Here is a 22427-nt window from a genome sequence, read left to right as displayed (position 1 = left end):
GATTACCCTGCTCCCTCTGGCACAGTAATCTTAATAATAGCCTGCCTAGTTAGTTGTGCGCCATTATTTTCAAATCTTGTATCGTGTACATGTTTGAGATCAGACAGAGGCTGCTCTGAGAGGCTGCTCTTTATGTGCGAGATGCAATAACAAGCGATATAAAAGCCTGACAAGTCAACACAGATATAAGGAGAGTGGGAGCGATTAGGGTAATACACTATCTGTTCTTGTCTCATTGGTGTAAACTAGTCAGTTTTAAAACGCTGCAGTTTAGCACATTGCAAGTCGTTAGTTCGGCTTGCCTCGCCCTGAAGCTTTGGTCTGAACTGAGCTTTAACTGTTTGAGTCAGGAGCAGGTTCAAGTTGGCTCAGTTACCTCTCTCTCATACTCGGCCGGGTTTGGACAGAAAATACAGCCCAAGCCATATTTTCATCTTTTACTGGCAGCTCTACAGGTGATTAATAAAACATGTTGTATCTTGTTTGTTTTATTCATACATGATAGCAGAAATGTAATTAAATCAATTTGTGACTTCAGATTGAGTTACATTTTATTTGTAGTGTTAATATGATGCATAATGTTAAATAAAGACTCAAGTTCTCACTGAGAAATCAAGTAAATCCTCACAAGTCCTCGTTCAGTGTCAGTTGTTGCATCGTCCACTTCGTTCTCTGTTCGAGTACAGACTGCTCCACTGAAGAGTCATGGTTTCCAGAGAGCTGCGAGACCGTTGTTGGCACAGTTATGTCTTTCATTGTCCTGTTTGCAACTGAACAAACACACTTTCTTACTGACAGTTAGCCAGCCCGTTATCAAGCTCCATCTGAGAGCTGCTTTCCCTCTTCAATAACTCTTTATTGAAAAGAACGGTGTACAGTCCTCAGAATGACATATCAAGGGAGACTCACACAGATAAGCACTTGTGACTGTGTTTACAGCTTGCTAGAGCATTAGCCTTTAGCTCACCATCCGCCTATAGGAAATACACAGTAAGTGTATTATGCAATGTATAGTATGTGTAGCATTAGTATTAGTAGCAATATCGCTTACATTTTTTAAATGAATATTTGAAATTAGTATTTTTCTGTCACTGCATCATCCAATGACAGTGTGAGCTCCATGAGTTAAAGCACCATCATGCTTCAGAGCCACTCCACTTTACTTCTCACTGCTGCTGCTTTTGTTTCTCTGCATCTCAGCTTTCATAAAATGTTTCCCCTGATGTCTTTCCACAATTTAAAAGTGAGATTATGCCTCACATTGTAATGACTATTTTCAATGGATGCAATGTTGCGACAAATTACAGCACTGAAACACATTTGAATGTCCTGTAAAAAAGGCTTTAACCAGATTTTGATGTTTGTTGCTCGAAAGGGTTTTCATGTGCAGTGCTACTGAGCCAAATGCATTTTTCAGATGTCAGAATACAACATGGGGATCTCTGCTCCTCTGTTCAGCTGATTGAATTTGGTGCCAATCATGCTTGTGTGTTTTAAAAATGCAGAGACGCTTGTAGTACTTTCATCAATGTAAATTTGCTGGCTCATTATAATTTGCCAGCCACTGTGCCATCGTGCTTAAGGAAATATTTGCTCCCAGATTAAAGGGGCTTAGGGGCAGGAAGCGCATTTCTTTTTCTAAACAGTCTCTCTGTTGGAGATGAGAATTCCCTCTCGTCTTCTTTGGTTGAGAGATTAATGGTTTCGCTCTTTTGTTTCATAAACTGACATAATCCCAAAATCTCAGGACATCTGGTGTGCTTGTCGGAAGGGACTCCAGTGGGTGTTGATTAACTCATTTACTAGGGATGGTGCCATATCAATATTTTATTGCAGCGTAGTATAAACAGTCATGGAAAATAAATCATGTCCAACAACATGCCACTGCCAGCTGAAGCCACAACAGCAAAGAGTGTTGATTTTAGCTTCAGATGGCTGTTAATTGATCCCACCGGCCAGAGTTGTGACCACTATTTCATATAAAGTTTGTGAAGCTTGAAAACAGTAATTTATGATTTCATGGCTGTCGAGTATATATATGAAACAATATAGTTTAGGTAAACACAAACCTGATTTAATTCATAACAAATAATCTTGGTAATGTTAAAATAAGCAAGTAATAAGTAAGTTGTAAGTGTTGTAATGATATTGCAACTACCACATTTGCATACATCATATACATGTACATTATGATGTATCAGGGAGATTACACTGCCACATTTATAACTTGCTCCTATAACATGTTATTTATTATTTTGGGGGTGTTTAGTAGAGCTGCCCCAGATAACAGTTTTCCGGCTCCATAGCTTTGGTAGAAGTCAACAGGAAACATGCAAAGCTTTGTTCCATGGTTCCCTTTAGCAGATGTCAGTTTACCTGGTAAAAGTTAAAGAGGAGAGTGAAGTCAATGTTGGGAAACACTAAGCCATGTGTACGAAAAAATAGCAAATCACTATGCTGCCACAATATAAATGTATGGGAAACCCTGTCGCTGACTTTTTGTGAGTTGCAGCTATTTCCTGTTTCATTCTGAAGGTTTATCCTCGTGTCATGTTTAACTTCCCACTTCCTGTCTTTCACTGTTTTCCCGCCATTTTTTCTGTGTACACCTGTGTGCCATCTGTTCATTTTGTCTTTCCTTTTGTCTCTTGTGTTCCTATGTCTGTTCCGGTCCTCGTGTGTCACTGTGTTCTCACATTCATTCTGTGACTTCTGGTTTGTCTTCAATTTTCTATGTCTCTTTAGATTCCTCAGCTTATTCCTGAGCTCATTTTTAACTGATTAAAGAGTCTTATCCCTCACCTGCTTCCCACCATATTCACAACTGTGTTGCAATTCAAAGGTGTACAGTAGCTTGAAAGTGAACCTTGGGTCATTGATGACAGAAGGAGTGTAATGCGCCTCAGCAGCTTTACATGGAGATGAAAGCCTGTCTGGCGCTCTCAGAAAAGGGTCCACTATTAAGAGAGAGTTCAAGAGCACGGTTCAAGGTATGCTGAAGCACATGGATCAGCAACAAACTTTTATTCAGTGACTGACGTTTTGATGCTATGTGCGTCTTCATCAGAGTTAGACTGACTTGGACTATGTTCCTGAGGTGTCTGAAGTTATTTTTGGACCTTTATGGAGCAGAAAGAGTTTCATCCTCAGTTATGCTGAAAATACAGACCTGCATGAGCAGACCAGTGGGGTTGTGTGTATGGACATCTTCATTTCCACATTTTAAATAAATTCATTTCGGCCCCAGTGTCAGTTCACATACAGTCATTTGTATCAGAGTGGATGGTTTGAAGCATTTTTTTTACTTACTTCTCTCTTGTATTATGGCTCAGCTTTGTCTGAAAATCAGTTACAGCAGTTTTATCCAAGGTCACTTTGGTAGACAAGAAATCCTTTGCATCTACTCACTACTGAAACACACAGTCATTTAGTTAACACAATAGGAGAGGCTGTGTGGGGTCAGGCACTGATGCTATTGAATATTCAAGGTAAGGAATTGAATGTGAGAGAAATCACATCTGATGGCAGATTGTTTCCATTGCTTTTGCAGTTTTTGTTTCCTGCTTCTGAGCTGCCTGTGTGAGATGTTCGAACACGGCTGAATAACCCTTGTTGCACATAGATCACACTAGATTTTCACTTATATACACATATTATAATAATATACTATATATTCTCTTTAGAAAACGTCACTTAAACCTGATATTTATCCTCGTGAGTGGCTTTGTTACACAACATTTCCCCTGAGAAACACCAATTTAGTCAGTGTTTAACACAATACCACTGGCAGTTTGGGATTTTCCTGTGATGGCACATCTCAAGTGATCTTCCATCCTGCTATGTTCTCTCAATGTGTCGTTAGAGTAGTTTGCTACAGCAGCTTGTTAGGTGCATTTCACACTAAACTTTTCGGTTGCATCACCACTGTGAAATGTAGATATAAAGAGTTGAAAGATTCAAGATTACAGCAAGTAAAATGGGAGAGTACAAAGGGAGTGTATGATCGTGAAGGGCTGTCAGCTCCAGCAGAGGAGGTTTATATGTGCAGGTAAGGTGGATGAATATTTTTAAGCTTATCTGGATTCCATGTACATTTAATACTTCGCATGAAGACGAGAATGTGACAAATGATTATAAATCTTAAATGAGCCTTCAAAAATGCTGTCTTAGTTCATTCCCCTCTTTCTTCTTCCTGGTATCCTTTGTGGTCATCAGTGCGATCAGGGATTCTCCCAGTTTACACTTAAAACAGCAGCGTGCTGATTTATTCTCTGTCATCTTCTAAAGTCTGTCTCTGCGAACTGTCTTCTGCTTACGCACTCACTGTTCAACTTGTTGCCGTTTCCCAGCACCTCCTTTGCTTCGCAGACAGCTGCCTTCCTTTGCCTTCACACACTCGAAAGCTCTCCACTCTGGATCTTTACTCTGATAACTTTCACAGTTTTACTGAGCGTTTCTCAATCGATCTGTCAAACGCTGATGTTAAATCAGCATAAATCAATGTCTCCTCTTCTTAAGCAGCCTCTGGCTATTCCCGTTATTTTCCGGCTGATCATTTCCCTCCTCGGCCTGCGTGCCCTCCTGACCATGCATCTCGGCCCTGATGCCTCCCTCCTCAGCGACAGCTACGATAACCTTTGAGCTGTGGTTTGGAGCCTGTTGCTGAACCGCTCGGTCTAACATTCTGCATCATTTTACAGCCTGTAAAGGTTACTTTCTGCCAACCACAAAAATGCTCAGCCAGAGCTTTTTCTTCCTCTAACAATTCTGCTACACATTTTCCTGTTCCACATCAAAGTGTTGCTGGCATGTTATTTCTCCCTCAGGCTGTCCTTCCTTTCACAACGTAAACTCTGAAATTTCCCTGCTTGAAAACAGTTTGTTAATTTGGAGACATGTTATTTTTTTTGGGTGTTGCAAAACTTTGGGCCATCACACACACACGCACACACACGCACACACACACACATTGTCGCATTCCTGCCCACATTGTCACGAGGAAGGGATACAGTAAACACTGCGGCCCTTACACTGCGCTCTGTAATGAAACTGTCATTGATGTCCTTCAGTCCTCATGGGTTCAGGCAGTCAATTACAAACACAATCACACACACACACACACACACACACACACACACACACACACACACACACAGTCCATTGGATCTCAAGACACGGGTAAGACATCTTCAGCTAACCTCATAGCAGTGTATCATCTCACATACTGTGTAGCATTATTAAGAAAAGAGCTAATATAACTCTCAATTAATTATTAAACCAGCGAGGCACTGGCCTTTCTAATCTTTTATTAAATTCAGCTTGTATTAATTAAGAACAAAGGTAGGATTTGTTCTCATCTCAAGCATGCACAGGCATCAAGGGGGTAGAGTGTGAGTTAATGAGTGTAATAACTTATGTTTTAATATTAACCTTAAATATTCTGAGGTCGCGCTGACTGTAAAGCAGGCAGCAGAGAGTCTAGCTCGAGGTCAGACACAGGGGAAACAAGTCCGACATGATAGTTTGTACATTGTTTTTCAATCCGCCCAAAGTTCTTTGTGTTGTAACAAGTCCACAGCTCCACGTTCACAATTAAGGCGGCAGCCGTCCAGTCATCCCTCACGGTTTTCCTCCATCTCGCTCTCTCTATCTCTCACACTCCTTGTTTCTCCCTCTATCTCACACTGTGCACCCATCTGTTTCAAGAACTTCAAAAACACTCTGTATCCCCTCGCCGCTTCTCTTCATGAGTTCACCGCAGTTCAGTCCGACGCTTTTTTAAAGTCCTAAAAAGCCCGACTTCAAAAAGGAATGAATCTCATCTTTTGCTGGTATTTAAGCACTTTATGAGAAATGGCAATGCAAATATTCCTGCTGTTTCATTTGTTTCTGTGTGAAAAGCGAGCTGTGCTGAATTAAGCCGGTGCATGGGCGTGATGCGTTGCGAGCATGAAAGATAGACTAGAGGGTGAACGAGTAGGAGTGTATTCATCCTAAACCACGGGATCTACTTAGAGATGCATATTGGATTAATAGAGCTTGGCGGCCTGATTTGGAGTGGAGTACTCAAGCTGTGTTTTCTGTGACCTCTCTCATCTCCGCTCAACCTGTCTCCACTCTGGATGGGCTGCAGGCTTTCTATCAACGTCCTCAAATCACAACCCTGGAGAGCAACGAGAGCTGTGTGTGTGTGTGTATGTGCGTGTGTGTATGTGTGTGTGTGTCCTGTCTCTGTGTCTCGGCCCGTGTGCTGGGAATGGATCCATTATTGGAATAGCCTTTCACTTCTGAGTGGTAGGATTCCTCTGAGTGCGCAGATGAATCTACTGTATGTGTATTTTGTCTGCAAGGCGAGCATTTGATTGGGGTGGCAGGTCTCTCTCACCCGTTTTGGCGAGAGGTGTGTGCGATGTGTCTTGCAGCTCTGGCACTGCTTGACTCCAGCAGCCTTTGAATGCAGCTTCAAAGCCTGCCTCGTTGAATGTTTCTCTCCACACGTTCTGGCACCATTCACTAACCCCCCCCCCCACCTCCTCTTCCTCCTCCTCCTCCTCCTCCTGTTCCTCCTGTTCCTCTCCTCCAGCTCTCCACTGTGTTTTTCCAGTTCACTTTTTGCCCTCTTGTCCTTCCCACCTTGCCGTGTCCTCCATTCTGCTGCACACCGTGTCCTCTAACAACGCCCTCTTGCCGGTCATAGATGGAGCGTGACTCAACTTTGACCTCAGCATGGACCGCAGCGCCAGAGATCAATGGAGTCAGTGGTGAAAGACAGAAATATGGAGGCAGAGGAAGCAGTCTGGCATATTCTGTGTCAGGACGGAGCAGCTGTATTGGCCTGTGTGCGTCTCCTCTGCTTCCTGTCTTTTATTGATACATAAAAGTGCCCATTCCAGCATTTTGGATGTGGCCAGCTTGTTTTACAATCACTCAAAATGAGGTGGTGTATTTTATGATATATGAACGTTAATGTAATTATTCCGATTATGAGGATTATTCTCCAAACCCCACCGAGTCCACAAGCGCAAAGCATTCATAACGAAAGCGTCACCTAAACGATCCTGTTTTCTCCGGTAAAATAAATTTCACTAAGTCCTACTCTTTTAGTATTTTTATTATTAACTTCTTCGATTCAAAGAGGTGAAGTGTGGTTCAGTCAAGGACACTTCTGTAAAGGTATTGACCGTTGATAGTAAACTGAGAGAGCTTCCAAAGAGTCAGAGCCGTTTCAAGGACTCTGCTCGGGGAACGAACCAACCTTAATATACACACACACAAACTATTAAATTTGATTTAATTTAATACTTAATACCAAAACCTTGTGTGTGGGAGGTGTGAGAAGGTTGTAAAGGTTGCACCGTGCCCCTGTATGAATACGACGAGTAGCCCAATGGTCGATGAATGAGCCAGTGATTGTGCAGCATGAATAAAGAAGCTGATGTCAATCAGTAAATGTAAGGACACCTTCACTGCTCCGCCTGAACTACTGCTGCACTCCTTTCACTCAATATCAGTAACTCCAGTGCAAGTTAGTTTGATGTTTTTTGGCTTTTGTACTATTATTTTTAGGAATATGATGGAAAATTCTGGTGTACTACAGGACAACTTGAGTTCAATTCACTGGTATAAAAAGGACCCAAACTTCATACTTGAGTCAAAGTAAAGATTTCATGTTAAATTATTACTTTGGTAGTAGAACTTGTGTTTTGGGTTTCTGATATAAAATTAACTCAAGTATTAAAAGTACAATTAGATGACACAGGTATTTACATGTATATTTGGAAACTGTGTGGGTTTGAGGGTTTCTGAGATTCAGTAATTGTCAGGATGTGTCTTTTTGTTTGTTCTTTTGTTTCAAATCTGATTACAGTTAAGATAAATCAATTTAAATGGAGCTTGTGATCTGGAAAGTAACCAGCAACTAAAGTTAGCAAATGAATAAAGTGGAGTTAAAAGTACAACATCTGCCTCCAGCATGTAGTGGAATGGAAGGATAAATTAACAGAATATTGAAATAGAGTACAAGTACCTCAAAATTGTCCTTAAGTACAGTACTGAATGTAGGTAGTTGCACTCCATCACTGGTCATACTGTTTTAGCTCTTGTTGTTATCAGTATCTTTTTCATATTCTGTTTCATTTACATTCAGAGTGGAAGGCAAAGGAAGAATTGACATTTAAACTGTGCGTCTGACAATTAATGCTTTGTCTTGACTCTAAACAAACCCTGAGGTTTGCCAAACTAATGTCTAATCCAGTTATTAATTAGTAAAATTCAGCACAGTGTACAGCTGACTCTTTGGTACAACTTTGACGTGCTGTCCCTACTTTAGTTATGTACGATAATGAGTGTACATATACATATGAGATGTAATGTAAATATCTCGATCTTTTGTTTCTTCAACTGACTTCTACAGTCATGACTCTCTCTCCACCTCCTCACTCATATATTACACTATTCTGAGAGTAATGTACCGGTCAAGAAAAAACACACAGTGAACAAGGTTTTATATACATTTGTGTGATAGTGTCTCTTATTTCAAAATAAGTCAAGATATAATGATTCTGATTGACCACAATAATCAGGTAGTGAAAATGTGGTGAAGTGACAGCAGTAGTTTTGTTCTGCAACTAGAATGGTACTCAGTAGAGTGCATACCTCTTCAGTGGAGGTAATTATTAGCAATGTCTCTTCACTAACATCCTGTTTTACCTCCAAAAAAAAAGTGGTTTGGATACACTGGGTACTCTGTTAACTTGTTTGTACCTCGTCTGTCTGACTCCTCGTGTGTTCGTTGCAATTTCGTTATGTTCTCAGATCTCATCAATTATATTGATGAAAACAAAGAAAAATAAAAATATGTGAGAAAGACCCGAGTTATAACAAATTAGTTAATTATATTTTGTATTGTTTTTGATTAAAAAAACACCCCATTTAAAATAAGCATTATACTAATATGTTCTATATGTGTCCGACACATTGACCTCCTCTTCAGTAAATGTGATTATAATGAGCAGACCTGAGGTAATAAGAGCAGAGGATGATTTCTTATTGTTACTTATTTTGTCTAGCTGTGGGGAGACATTGTCCAGAAGCTCCTGGGGAGCCAGATAAATGAATGGAAAGGAAATTCTGCTACTGTGTGTGTGTGTGTGTGTGTGTGTGTATAGCTCCTGTCCTTACACCTGACTCACACCTACGGTTCGCCAAATGTTCGCCCACACTGTCACCACCTGGCCACTGCTGTGCACTGTGTGATTGCATTGTGTACGTCAGTGTGCTTGTGTGTGTTTGTGTGTGAGACGAGGTGCTCTCTAACAGATGGAGTAACCTAATACATGTCTCATTTCTGCCCCGCTGTCCACTGGCCCTCATGGTCCGCTGGTGATGCTATCTGGGCCTTACCAGCATCCTGTCTGCTTTGTTCCTGGAAGCATCCCTCCCTTGCCCCACCCTGTTCTGCTCTGCTCTTCTCTGCTCTGTCTAGCCACCGCCGGCCCATAATCCTGGGGCAGCCGGCCTCGGACACACACTGGTCCCACAAGAGCAGCAAGCAGGTGGAGCTGCTCTCAGGTTACCTGGGACAGGTGGCGCTGTGGGAGTGAGATGTGTCTGGAAAAACAACATATTGTTTACAGTCAATGAACAGATGCTGCTTTTGTTGTAGAGCGGTTCATAAAATCATAACTGAACGTGAAGCCTGCTGGGAGGTTTGTGGATTTGTCAGCCGGTGCAAATGTCTGTCAGCTCAATACTTTCATGTTAAAGCTTACTTACTGATTTCTACAGATTTGTTGATTCGCTGTTTTTTACTGCAGAAACATGACATTTACAAAATGGTTAAAACTTTTATTTTGGGGAGTCTTCCAGAATTTTTTTTCATGATTTAGTGTTCAGACAAACCCAAAAATCCTGGTCTGATCTGATTAGTCACCCAGTGTGTTTCAGAATCAGCCGTGCTGAGGGTGTGGTTGTGAGCTGAGAATACATGGTTGCGACATCACAACCTCAGGTAAGTACTGACGGCTCATTTAAAGGTACAGTTTCTGAATACAGGCTGTGTGCATTTCTCTGTAGAGTAATCTTTTTGATAGTTTTTATTCAGTACCTACACCTGCTTCATAATCACTTTTTCCAATATGGGACCTTTAAAACTGAGATACAAGGTTTCCACCTGATGCCCAGTGTGCTGGCATGTGTCTTTATGAATGGCTCTGCAGCCCTCCTGCCAGTTCTCTCTCAGCGTCCTGGACAGGTTCTGTTTTGTCACCGGGACCAGGTGGCAGCAGCTTCTCCATCAATCTCCATGCCGGCTAGAGGTGACACCCCATCAGCCAAATGGATTAGTCTCATTGGCTGGGTAATTTATTGATGTTTTCCTCTCCAGGGGATAATAGGTGTATGGGCCGCTGATTGATGAGGCTCATGTCTGCCTCCGCAGCGCGTCAACCACAGTCAGCGGTCAGTCAGTCAGTCTGTCTGGCGCGTTATGAGCAGCCCAGTTGACTTATGTAACACTCAGACTGATGTCCTCGTGCACATCAAATATGTTCATTTGACAGGCCGTTCATAGATTATGTGAAAAGACTGTTTTATGTCAGAGCTGGAGTCACTTAGAGCTTTGAGGTGTCGGCAATAAGTGACCCCCTGCTGACACAGATTTATTTCCTTCAAACTTTGGACTACCTGGAATCTGCAGCACTTGATCACACTTTAATTGGGGGATTTGATTAACGGCATCATATGTAAAGAAAGTAGATAAATTACAATAAAGCATTCAGAGTACTGATTTACAGTCTCCTTGATGACAGTGTGACCGAGTATCTGTTTAATATTGGACATGATTTAGTGGATGTTCATATTTCTAATGCCCACGGAAGCTGAGAGGCCTAAAATCCTTGGGGTAAACATTATCTGGCTGGTGTAAGAGGTAAACAGAGGTAAAAGAGGAGCGGCAGAGACATTTTCCCTCTGCCTTGTACTGCTGATCCGTCTGTAAAACACTCTCAGTCTCAGAGGAGAAACCGTTTTCCAGCCTCCTGCCTCCATCTGTGACACTGACAAAATAAATGCTACTGCTAATTTTAAGCGTGACCCAATACGTTCCTGCGAGCTCCTGCCCTGCTAATGTATGCTCTTGACCTCCTAGAGTTGTATCCAGGATGTCACAGGTCCCTGACATACAGCCCCTCTCCCCTCCATTAGAGGACACCTGATCCTGCACAGCCTCTCACTGATGAAAGAGAGCAAACAGCCCTGCACAGGAAATGGGCTCAGGCTACTTAAAGCCATTGAATTGCGTTTATGAAGAGCCCTCTAGTCTTTCTCTTATCATTACAAAGTGGCTCTCCTCTTTGTGGTGTAAGAGATACTACAGGTGGCAGCTAAATTACGGGGTTTGATTTAAGAGGCTTTCATAAGAAACCAAGAAAAAGGAGCAGCAGACTAAACAAATGGATCTCGCTTTTGTGTTACCGGGAATAGAAGAAGAATTTATATTTTCATCTGCGTGTATGTTTTCCTGCGTGTGTGTGTCGGGGTGTGCCTCACCTCCTCCCAGTCTGTCTCCTTGTCTCAGCTGGCAATCTGCACATCTGCCTGCTCATTGATCACAGAGGGAAGTGCTCCGCAGACGCAGCGGGACAGCCATAGCCTGAAAATCTAAACAGATGTGCACTGCTTCCGAGCATCCTCTCACACAAATATCCTCAAATGTTTTTCCTAACCTTTATTCACCCAGCGATTGTATCGCAGAGCACACACACACTGTTTTCCACTCTGTTTTATATTCACACACACACATTCAGAGTTTCAGCCACCGCCTGCTTCAGTTTACAGCTGAGGCAGTTTGGAGATAAATGGCTCATTTTAAGCACAACTGTTTAACTTCTGCTGAACAGCGGCCATTGTGGCTGCATGTGACCGTTACAGACACCAACTCTAAAGCAAGGGACTTCTGTTGGTCTGACCCAATCATGCCATCTGCTTCACACTTGGCAGGCATATTGTGAGGACCCGCTGAGGTTTAGTATCCAATTAAGTGCAATTTGGACGTGTGACATTAATAAATCTACACTAAATAGTCACACACTATAGGTAAGGTTATCACACCAGATGGAAAAATACAGCACCTCGCATTATCTCAATGGGAAGCAGACTTAAACAAAATGAAGAATAGCATGGTCCAACAACTCGCTGTAGTGAGAAAAAAAAATGGCAGAGGGTTAATCGATGCAGTTAACATGGGTTTTCTGTCCTTCAGTTTGAACTGAAGGAGAGGTGATGCTAACTAAGGTTAGCATCAAGAGCAACAATGTTTAACATTGCTTGGCAGCAACATCTGCCCCTGTTACCTTTCTCATTGGTTTGTTGTGGTACGGCTCAGAAAGTACCAATGTTATCATCCATTAGACTTTTAATCATAAATATCGAACATGTTTGATATTGTCTGTGAGCAGCTCAGGCGGCGTAAAACTGACTCTGTAAACCCCTCTCATTACCAGATAATCTTTGGCAAACACCAGTACCAATCAATGACCCAGACCCGATTTCTCTGATTTCTTCAGGAGGGGTGGGATTTTGTTGATCCCATTTCAGATCTTTTCCTGATGAAATGAGTGAGGGTCAGGGCCACACCTGGTGGAGATGACAGTGATGATGATGTAATATCTGGGGTTTGTCACATACACATTTCATGACGGTTGACTTCTCTAAGATATATTCATGTGAGTTTAAAACCCCCAATGATGCACACACTGCCAGGGGATGCAGCCACGCCACGGCAGGCATATTGCTCAGTATCCAAGAAAGTGTCATGTGTAATTTTGTTTGACTGAGCTTCTCCTGAAAGCTTCGAGCAGCAATACCAAAAACTGGCGCCTTACTAGTTTCATTTCCGAGGATTATCTTGAGCCAGTTGATTTAAACAAGTCATCTTTTAACAACAATGTACTGGGCTCTGTCTTTCAAACTCAGACACACAGTCTTGTTGTAAGCATCCTTTTTACTTGACCTCTCTTTAAGAGGTGTGCAGTACAAGAAAACATCATAGAATATTCATAGAATTTTTTCCATCAACAGGGAAAATAACTCCTTTACAATCAGAATCAGTCAATGCATGTGCATATAAGCCATGTTCATAAATGTGTTCATGATATAAAAACACCCTTTCATCTTGTGTACACATCTTGTGTGTTTCATCTTGCATGAACCAAACACAGGGATGGAAACTGATTGTACTTTTACCACTGCCGTATTGATTCTGTTTATTGGTCTGATTCTTTATTGGTTCTTGATCAGAGATATACCGGTTTTCAGAGTCAACACAGCAGTTTAATTAAGTCTGAACACAGTGTAGACACATTAGAAGAAAGCTGGCAAAAGTCTGTCATCATCTAAAATGGATGAAATGAAAGAATATTTGTTATCATGAAGGTTTTCTTAGTCAAAGAAAGAAATCTGCTAAGCCTGCCTGCACGGCACGAATGTTATTAAAACGGGATATTTACCCTCAGTCACGGACGGGCTGCTCGGTTGAAAAGCAGTGCCGCTTCTGCTTAGAGCATCAGATACGTGGCATTCCTAGAATTTTCCTCAGTTTCAGTATATTGCTGGCATGTCAACCCTTACATGAAATTATAATTTTACAAGCATTGGAAGTAGAACTATTTTCATGTTTTTTTTCTTTAAATTGAGTCTTTAAACTGTCTCTTCCTCTTTGCCATGACTCCTACTTGTTACAGGCTTCCAGCAGCATAGACACATGCGTTTGACGTCATTATTTTGCAATACACAACTGTAAGAAAAAACATGCCGGCAATAAAGATGCAGATTAGCTCAGAGCCGTACGATTCGGATCAATCAGGCAATTGGAAATCGGTTCTCAGCTGGAACCAATTCTTGATTCCCATCCATAACCAAAAACTGCATGTAAACGATACTGACACTCCGGCTGTGTGTGTGCAGTGTGTACAGTGCCTATGTCTTATTTACGTAGCAGCTGAGGCTTTCACTGATTTGAAAGATTAACAGAAAATCCAGTTATTTTCCTCTTCCTCTCATTATCTTTCTAAGTTAACGAATTGGGTCATAAAGCCTCAAATTAAGCACAATTTTCCCTTAAGCTGAAACTTTTCCAGCTCACGCAGATGTGTCTGCACCTCAATTCACACCACCCAGAATTCATTTGCATTCTACTCATGCACTTGCATCTATTTGCTGTTATGATACATCTTAAATTTAGCCACAAAGTTTATTTGTTATGAATTCAACTTTGAATTTGAGGTGGGAAAAAGAAGATTATGGTAATTATTTTTCAAAAGTTCGTGGCTGAATTGCACGTCCCCAGCAGTGAGCAGACAGAGGGAGGAATGCTCATTTCCCTTGCTCAGATAGTGTCATATTTTCATGGTGTGGACCTCCTTATGCACCCTAAATTGCACACAGAAGAGCACATTAAATGTTCCACACAAAAGAAAACAGAGCTGTCACATCGTTTCTCAGTTCTGTCCAAGGACCCAGAGCTCTGTGTAGGCAGACGAGCGTCATTTGACCTCAGAGAAGCATGAAGAGAAAGAAATTAAACTATTCGAGCAAGAAGAATCAAATAACAGAGATAAAATGGTGAGCTTTTGGAGCACAAAAACCAATAACTTCCTCTAATGTCCCCTAAACCAGCGCTTCCCCCGCCCTCACAAAGCAGTCGTAGCTATCACTCCCAACAAAGAGATGTAGTGGACTAGCTGCGCTATAAATGGGATTTCGGCATCCCGAGCTATTCTCCTGTCCAAAGCTTCATTTCACTGACTCTCAGCTCCCCTGCTAAGTTCAGTAATGGAGCTTTAAATCCCCTCTGTTGTTGGGTCCTCAGTCATTTTGCTACCAGGTCGATGATAGAGCTCTCGCTTCTTATGCCACCTTGTTGATAAGACTTCACTTTGTGCCTTGAAATGCTGCTGATTATTTTCCCTCCTCGCATCCGCCACGCACGCCTCCCTCCTGCCTGCTCTGGATGCTTTCCTCCCTGCAGACATCCTCATGGTCGTGCCTCTCCCGGCTGACTAATATGCTGAGATTAATACTCTCTTCCAAAATCATTTTTTCTTAAGATCCTGTGAGCTCTTTAGTTGTGTTGACGGGTCAAACCCCCAAATCTTCCTTTCTTTCTGTTACAGATGCTTTGATCGCCTGTTAGTGCTGTGTGTGTTTGTGCTGTGCACGTCGGAACAGTTCCATTAGAGAAAACAACAGATTGAGAAAAGCTGGGAAAAGTGAAAGAGAGGCTATGCGTGGGAAGATTCCTGTGACTCTGATCATTAGGGATGGGATGGATGTTTGTGGGGAATTGCCTCTATTTGACTGTTTCGTGTTTCTGAGTGAGGTTGCTGCCTATTTTCTGACAGCTTGCCATGGCTGTGATTACTGGGGCATACCATCACCAGCTCTCAGCAAAAAGTTGTCCCAACTTCCACTGCATCTGATTCCATCTTGTGTTGTTCTCTTGCTGTCTTTCAGAGGCCTTCGACCTGGTGCTGCGACACGGCCGTAACTCAACCCTAACCATGCTGAAGTCGGACTTCCCACGTCTTGGAACAGGTGCCCAGAGCTCTGTTGGGCAGCTCTTCCTGGACATGTCGCTCTACATCCTGGGCTCGGACTCACAAGTGGACCACATGGTGACGGTGCTCTATGGTCGCCTCTTCCCCCTGGCGTACCGCCACCTGCTGGGGGGCAGCGTGTCCACTGCGACTGAGGAGTGTGTAAGAGGAGCCTGGAAGGACTCAGGAGCATTTGGCTCTTTTCCCAAACTGATGATGACCCGTCTGTCTCGCTCCCTCCTGGCCACACGAGTCTTTCTCCAGGCGCTCAACCTGGGCATCGAGGTTGTCAACACCACCGACCACCTGCGGCCCGGCCGGGACTGCAGCCGGGCCCTGCTGAGGCTGTGGTATTGCCCGCACTGCCAGGGCATGCTGGGGCCGCCAGCTTGCAGAGGCTTCTGTCAGGCGGTGATGCAAGGATGTCTTGGGGGGGCGGCCGAGGTGCAGCCCCATTGGAGGAGCTACGTAGACGGACTGGGGAAGCTGGCGGGGGCCATGAGGGGAGAGCAGGACATGGAGGCGGTTGTTCTGAGGCTGCCTTCAATGATCAAACTGGCTCTCAGGCACGCTGTGAACGCACGCACCCGTCTTACTGCCCTGGTGAGTTTAGAACACAAACACACCTACACAATTAGTAGTAGACTGCAAATAGCACTGCATTAAAAATACAAGGGGCTGCAGTGGTGTGGGCGTCTTCCTAGAAAAGAGAAAATTAAATTTTCACCTGCAGGAGTCAGTCTGAAGACACAACACACTGCAGTGCTCACAGTTTATGAAACACATATCCTCATCTGTCTGGACAATTGTCAGATAAACAGCAGAATTGAGGCAAAGTCACACGTCTCTGTGGATATTTCCTCTCTGTCTCTAATTCAATACAGTTGAAGCCACGCAGCTGATGAATTCAATCATGTATTTCCTGTTTTGGGGCAAATTCAATTATGTGTGAAGAGAACTGGAACCTGTGTTTCAAGATGGTGAAAGTTGTCAGGCTTACATCCTTTTGGTTCTGCAGAGCATGAGCATCACAGCCTCCCTCTGGCTGAGCTGAAGGACTTCCTGCTGACTTCCTGAAACATGAATAGCGTGAAGATAATTAACTGATATCACTCTGGCTTTTTCCTTTTATCGGACCAAATGGCTTCCTTTGCATGTAGAAAAGATAATAGTTAGGTTGATCTGAGTAATTGTCGTTCTTGTAAAGGGGTCTGTGTACGTCTTGAGGAATTCCTAGTGATTCCTAGTTTAAATGAAGTGGACAGAGCTGATGTGACATCATCAGTGTTTTTTGAAAAAGTAATGTATTACACATAACTTGTGACATTGTTTTGAAAAAAGTAATGCATTACTTTACTTCTTTGCTCCCTGTAGAAAGTTCCTTACATTACTCATTACCTAACTTTTGCGTTTCTCCACAGCATCGCCTGAGATGCATCGTTACATAATTGCCAGTTAAGAATATGAAGGTAAACCTTACTGATGCCCACACATCAGCCTTATTTTAACGAGCAGGACAAACACGAGATGTTTTATGATCTGTAATAACATATATGACATCCAGTATAATGACAGTCAGCCTAAACAGCACTTCACAGAAAAATGCTGTGCTCTGTAGGCTATATAACAGCCTCAAAATAAAACTATATCTTTAAATGAAACAGCATAGAGATTAGCATTCCTAACACCTCTTAGTATAACTATTGCTTCAAAATGGTTTATCAATAACAACAAAGGAACAATGTGTTTAAATGGCATATAAACTGTGCACTTAATGGGCCAAACTCATTGAAACAGCATCCAAATCATGGGTTTTGAAGGCTTGTCCAGCTTATTTGACCTGTTCGCTCACTAAAACTCTAGTTATACCTCATGAGGAGAAGTAAATGTTATGTTGCCCCTTGGAGTCAACCCAAAGGGGCGAGGCTGAAGAGCCTCTTCATGGGCAGCCCATACAGTGTTCCTGTATTGAACTTCATCGATATCAGAAGAGGTCAGGAGATTGTTGCGCAAGTGTGCATGAAAAGTCACGTTTGATGCTTTTTTTCCTATTCGCCCATCATACAGATCACTGAAGAACATATGTAAAGTAGCTAAGTAACGACATATTTGTTAGTAACGCGTAATGCTACTGCGTTACAGACAGATGCCATGTGATTACAATGCCACCAACACTACACACATTGGTTCGTGGACAGTTTTGAAGCTTTAAGTTATCAGCTAGTACTAGCTTAGTTTTCAGCGTGCATCTGTAATTCAATCATAATTCAACTGTCTGGGGTCCTATACTTGGCAAGAGAAAAACAAAAATTGAGTGTTTTTCCCATATGTCCTCACTGAACAGGACTTTTTAAGGCGACCAAAAATATAGAATAATAAAACACCCCAAAGGAAGCGATGTCCACTTCCATAACAAGGTCACTCAATAGAAATAGTGATGCACTGGGTTTGTTTTTTCCCCACTGTCATCACCTTGTTCGGCACAATATTACACTTCACGACTCTAAACTGATGCATCACACTTCCAGACTGCTTTTGCACTGCCCGATATTTGTTTTTTATCCACATCACATGCCTTTCCAGTGCTCATTGCAGACTAGTCTTGTCGGGCAGACAGCAACCTCTTTCACTCATGCTGTTCATGTTACAGAATACACTTCCAGGAACATGTGTTCACAGGTAGTATGACCATCGCAAACCATCGCCAAATGATTGCAGTAAATTATAGCACCGTCCAGCACCATCACTGCACAGATTTCTTTGAGATGAAAGAGGAATTTTATGTCCCTGTCCCTCAGAAAAACCCATAGGACATGAAGAAATGAAAGAAATACCACATTCGTACAAAGTTAATTTCAGTTCTTCAGTTCAGACTTTTATCTGTGGTTGAGGGTAAGTGATCCGGGCTGCAATTCTTCCAACAAAGACGACATTACCTTGTGACAAGACGCGGCTACAACTGACCTACGGCATAGTCTCTCCCCACATCCGAAGCGAGAATGCACCTTGGGCTGAACTGAATTGAGACGGAGAAATAATAGCGAGGACAGTGAGGGAGGGAGGGAGGGAGGGAGAACAAGGTTGTATTTTTCAGGCTGCCAGACAGATTCTCTCAGCACGTCTCCCTGAAACTCGTCTCTCACTCCTCGGCAGCAGTGACCCGTTATGTGTGGTTTCAACTGCAATAAAACAGTCAAGTTTGTTCGTAGCCCACATGTGAAGTGAGGGTGAAGTGCTCATGAAATATGAAGGCCCTTCTTCTCTCAGAGTTACAGAGCTGGATGTGCCTTTCGCTCCTGTATATCTGCTGAACTTTTCACTCTCACACCCAGAATCCCCACGGCGACCAGGTTTCCACTCAGAGCCCATCATTTATTAACACACAGGTTGACCTCACTTACTCTACAGCACGAGGGCGTGGCTGCATCCATGAATCGCTGACTTAGGGGAAAATGTTCTGTGTGTGTGTGTGTGTGTGTGAGAGAGAGATCCTTATCCAAAATTAAACAACGCCGGTGTGGGTTTATTTAAGACTGCAGTTCCAGTCACTGCAGATGACTTTAGACTGTGTTTATGGCTCTGACTCTGGTTCCAGTATATGGGATTAAAGCTGCTATGGTAGCGTATTGTTCAGCACTGTGACAAGGTCGTGTGTGTGTGTCTGAGTGTGTGAGTGTGTGTGAGTGAGTGTTTGAATGTAATCTTGCAGAGACACTCCTTGCTCTGTGGTGTCATTGAAGGGACAGAGGCATCGTTTCTCTAAAGTCTAATTTTTTTCTCACAGAGGAGTCAACTAAAATTAGACAACACCTCAAATCACCTCCAATAATAATTTGTGTGCATAATTGTATGGATGAAAGGACCGTTGCAGTGTTTTTTCATATCTTAGCCAAGTAACTATTAAAGGCGTAATGTGTAAAATTGGCGTTCTCTTGAGGTCATTCTAAAAGTAAAATTGTGGGCAGCATATCAGAAGAATAACTGCTTACTGCTGCGAACTGTAGCTACCAGTTAGCTTGCTAGTTAGCTCAGTTAGCAGTGCATCTAGCAGTCCAGACGGGGAGCTTGAATTACAGGGAATGTATTGGCATTTACACCGATAGCACACGCATTTGGACCAGTGTGGGTCAGGCTCGGTGTTTAACATGCTAAGTTTGGTAGATGTCTCTGCATAATGTTAAAACTGTTATTTCTTCACATTATGTTGATGATTTTAGTTAATTCTTTTGATGTTTTCCACTAAAATTACATATTGCACCAACATTTGAGGAAAACAAGATTTTCTGTCCTTTCTGTTTATAAAGCAGGTCTAGGTGACCTCAAAATGCTCAATCTATAGAGAAATGCACACAGTCTATATTCAGAAGCTGTTTTTGAACATTAAAGCATATTAACATTTTCTGGTAGACCTTAAAAAAAAAGTATGAACCTGAATATGAGCAGAATTTGGGACTGTTATCTTGTTGTCACTTACGTCATTGTTAAAAGGTAGTGAGATGGGGACGACACAATAATATGAAGAGAAGATTGTTTTTAACTAGTTTCCTTGTGTGTGTGCATGGACACTGACTCAGCTCCTCTAAGAAGAGATGACGCCTTCTCACAGTGCGCTGAATATGTTTCACTGACTTTTTACCCTCAAAGTAATGAAAAAACTGAGGGAACAAAATTACATTCTGTTTCAACAGTTTTAAACGTTTCAATCTTTTATTTTCATCTGCATGAAAGCAAAAATATAAATGAATGTCTAATGTAGTGTAGTGTTTTCACGTAATCATGTAGTTGCTTTTAAATTATTCAGATGGAATAAGGTTTCAATTTCAGAGAAAATGAGACAGTCCCACAGAAAATCAGTGCAGTCCATGTGCTGCTCACAGTCTACTCATCTTATACTCCGTTGAGACAGACAGTGATATGGGTTATCTGTGGTCTGTCTCTACGGGTCAGTGTGTATCAGACAAGCGTCCCTCTGACATAGGTTCTACATCAGTGCTCGACTTTGGTTACCAGGCATGCATGTACGGAAATATTGAGTGATTTTGACGGATAAGAGTCATGTCGACTCCTCGACAACAAAAAGATAAAGAAAGAGTGAGAGAGAGGAAATGGAAAGCATGCACATGTGGATGAACGAGAGGAATCAAATGTGCATTTAGGGAGGGAAATATATAAACGCCATTTATCAGGTGATTACTCAGTGTAATTCTGTGTAATTCTGCTAATTAGCCTGTGATTGTATGTAACTGCACTCAGCCTACAGTGACAACCAGACATTAAGCTGTGACAGGTGTCTCACACAAAAAGGTCCAAAATAGATCAGATGCAGGTTCAGTAGATCCACATTACACATCTTCCGGTTTAAATCAGTGTCCATTGGTCAGATACCTGGTGGGTGGGTTGGTGATGTCATACCCAGAGTACCTTTGCATAATTTTACTTTGACTAACTAAATAATAAGTAACAATCTTTGAATTCTGGAGTATTTTCAGGCCTTTAACTACAATTTTCAGAAAGACTCTGCCTACTGTTGCCATAATAAACACAATGGACATAAGTGTTGACAGACTAAATATATTGTCTAATGTATGTTTAAAGTCACCACTAATCTGGTAACATTGTCTGTTTTGGCAGTTCTCATGCAGTGATATAAAGTATTAGGGTTGTTCTGATGTCAACACCAGTATCAGAACCGCCTCTGGTGCTGCCTCAAATGCTTTATCGGGCATCAGCGAGCACGCCAGTCTGTGCACAAATCTAATACTACATAATGTATTTATTAGAAACAGGACCCTGCTACTTCCCAGCAGTTCCTGTACACCTGTATCCAACTACACAGATTTTTATTTTTTAATGATGTGTGTAACCTCAAGCACATATCAGCAAACTCAGCAAGACAGGGGAAATTTGCTCTGTTAAAATGCCCCCCCAAAAAATTAAGAATAAATTTACCAGGATAGAATTCATTTTTCTAGGAAATCGATAAAACAAAACAGGAGCCAACACAGCAAGTCGCTCAATGCTGTTACTGGCAGCTGCTGTTTTAGAGCAGCAGAGAAAAAAAAAGATTTCTAGTCTTGTAGTTAAACGTCAGTCGCACTGAAAAATACTACCAATAAACTACAGATGTGTACAGTGGGCAAAGCTTTCGGTTTTCAAAGGAATTATAATTTATTCCTACATTTAGTTATTCATGCTCTTATTCATTCATGACTGGATAAATTAAGTCATTTTTTCGTCCCATGTATTTGTTTATGTTACACAAAGTGTTTAACCTGCTTGGGGCCAGATAAGATGACATCAATCTTATCGCATCCATACAGCGTTAGTAGTGTACGAGGGATGCAAAGTTATGGCTACGTCTTTGATGGAAAGTTGGCTGCTTTAACAATTAATCATTGCTCAACTGTATTTAAATATTTTTCCCGCAGAAAACTGTGTAACCACTCACATGATCTACTTTACGTGCACACTCAGAGTTGGCTACATTAGGACTTAAATAACAGATGAAGTTACTTGAATGATAAACTAAGTAACACAAGAAAATGACTTTTAATTGAAGAACGCACATCTGTCAAATAACAGGCCTCTTAAAATCTGACCAAACGGCAGACATGTAATAATATCACTTAAAATGTCATTTTAAATTAAATATTTTCTCTAACATCATAACTATGTATTTGTTTTTCATGTTTTATAAGCAAGTATTCATAATGCTTAACAAGATACCTTTGTGCCTTGATTGTTGGCCAACACAGTTTTAATCTGTTAACTTTTTGATCCAATTGATCCATTAATCATCAGTCATTAACATCTCTATGGCAGATGGCTATTTAA

General features: G+C 41.9%; 1 protein-coding gene across 5 annotated transcripts in view; it reads left to right on the top strand.

The window, feature by feature from the left end:
• gpc3 (glypican 3) overlaps positions 1–22427 on the top strand; it is a 118601-nt gene that overhangs the window by 50139 nt on the left and 46035 nt on the right. For all 5 annotated transcript variants that reach the window (XM_037078088.1, XM_037078091.1, XM_037078090.1 and 2 more), the window contains exon 4: positions 15511–16196. In XM_037078088.1, coding sequence (XP_036933983.1) covers positions 15511–16196 — 686 coding nt within the window. The remainder of the gene's footprint in view (positions 1–15510; positions 16197–22427) is intronic.

Source organism: Acanthopagrus latus, chromosome 18, assembly GCF_904848185.1.
Source record: "Acanthopagrus latus isolate v.2019 chromosome 18, fAcaLat1.1, whole genome shotgun sequence".
NCBI lineage: Eukaryota > Metazoa > Chordata > Actinopteri > Spariformes > Sparidae > Acanthopagrus > Acanthopagrus latus.
This window is presented reverse-complemented; position numbering and strand designations above follow the sequence as displayed.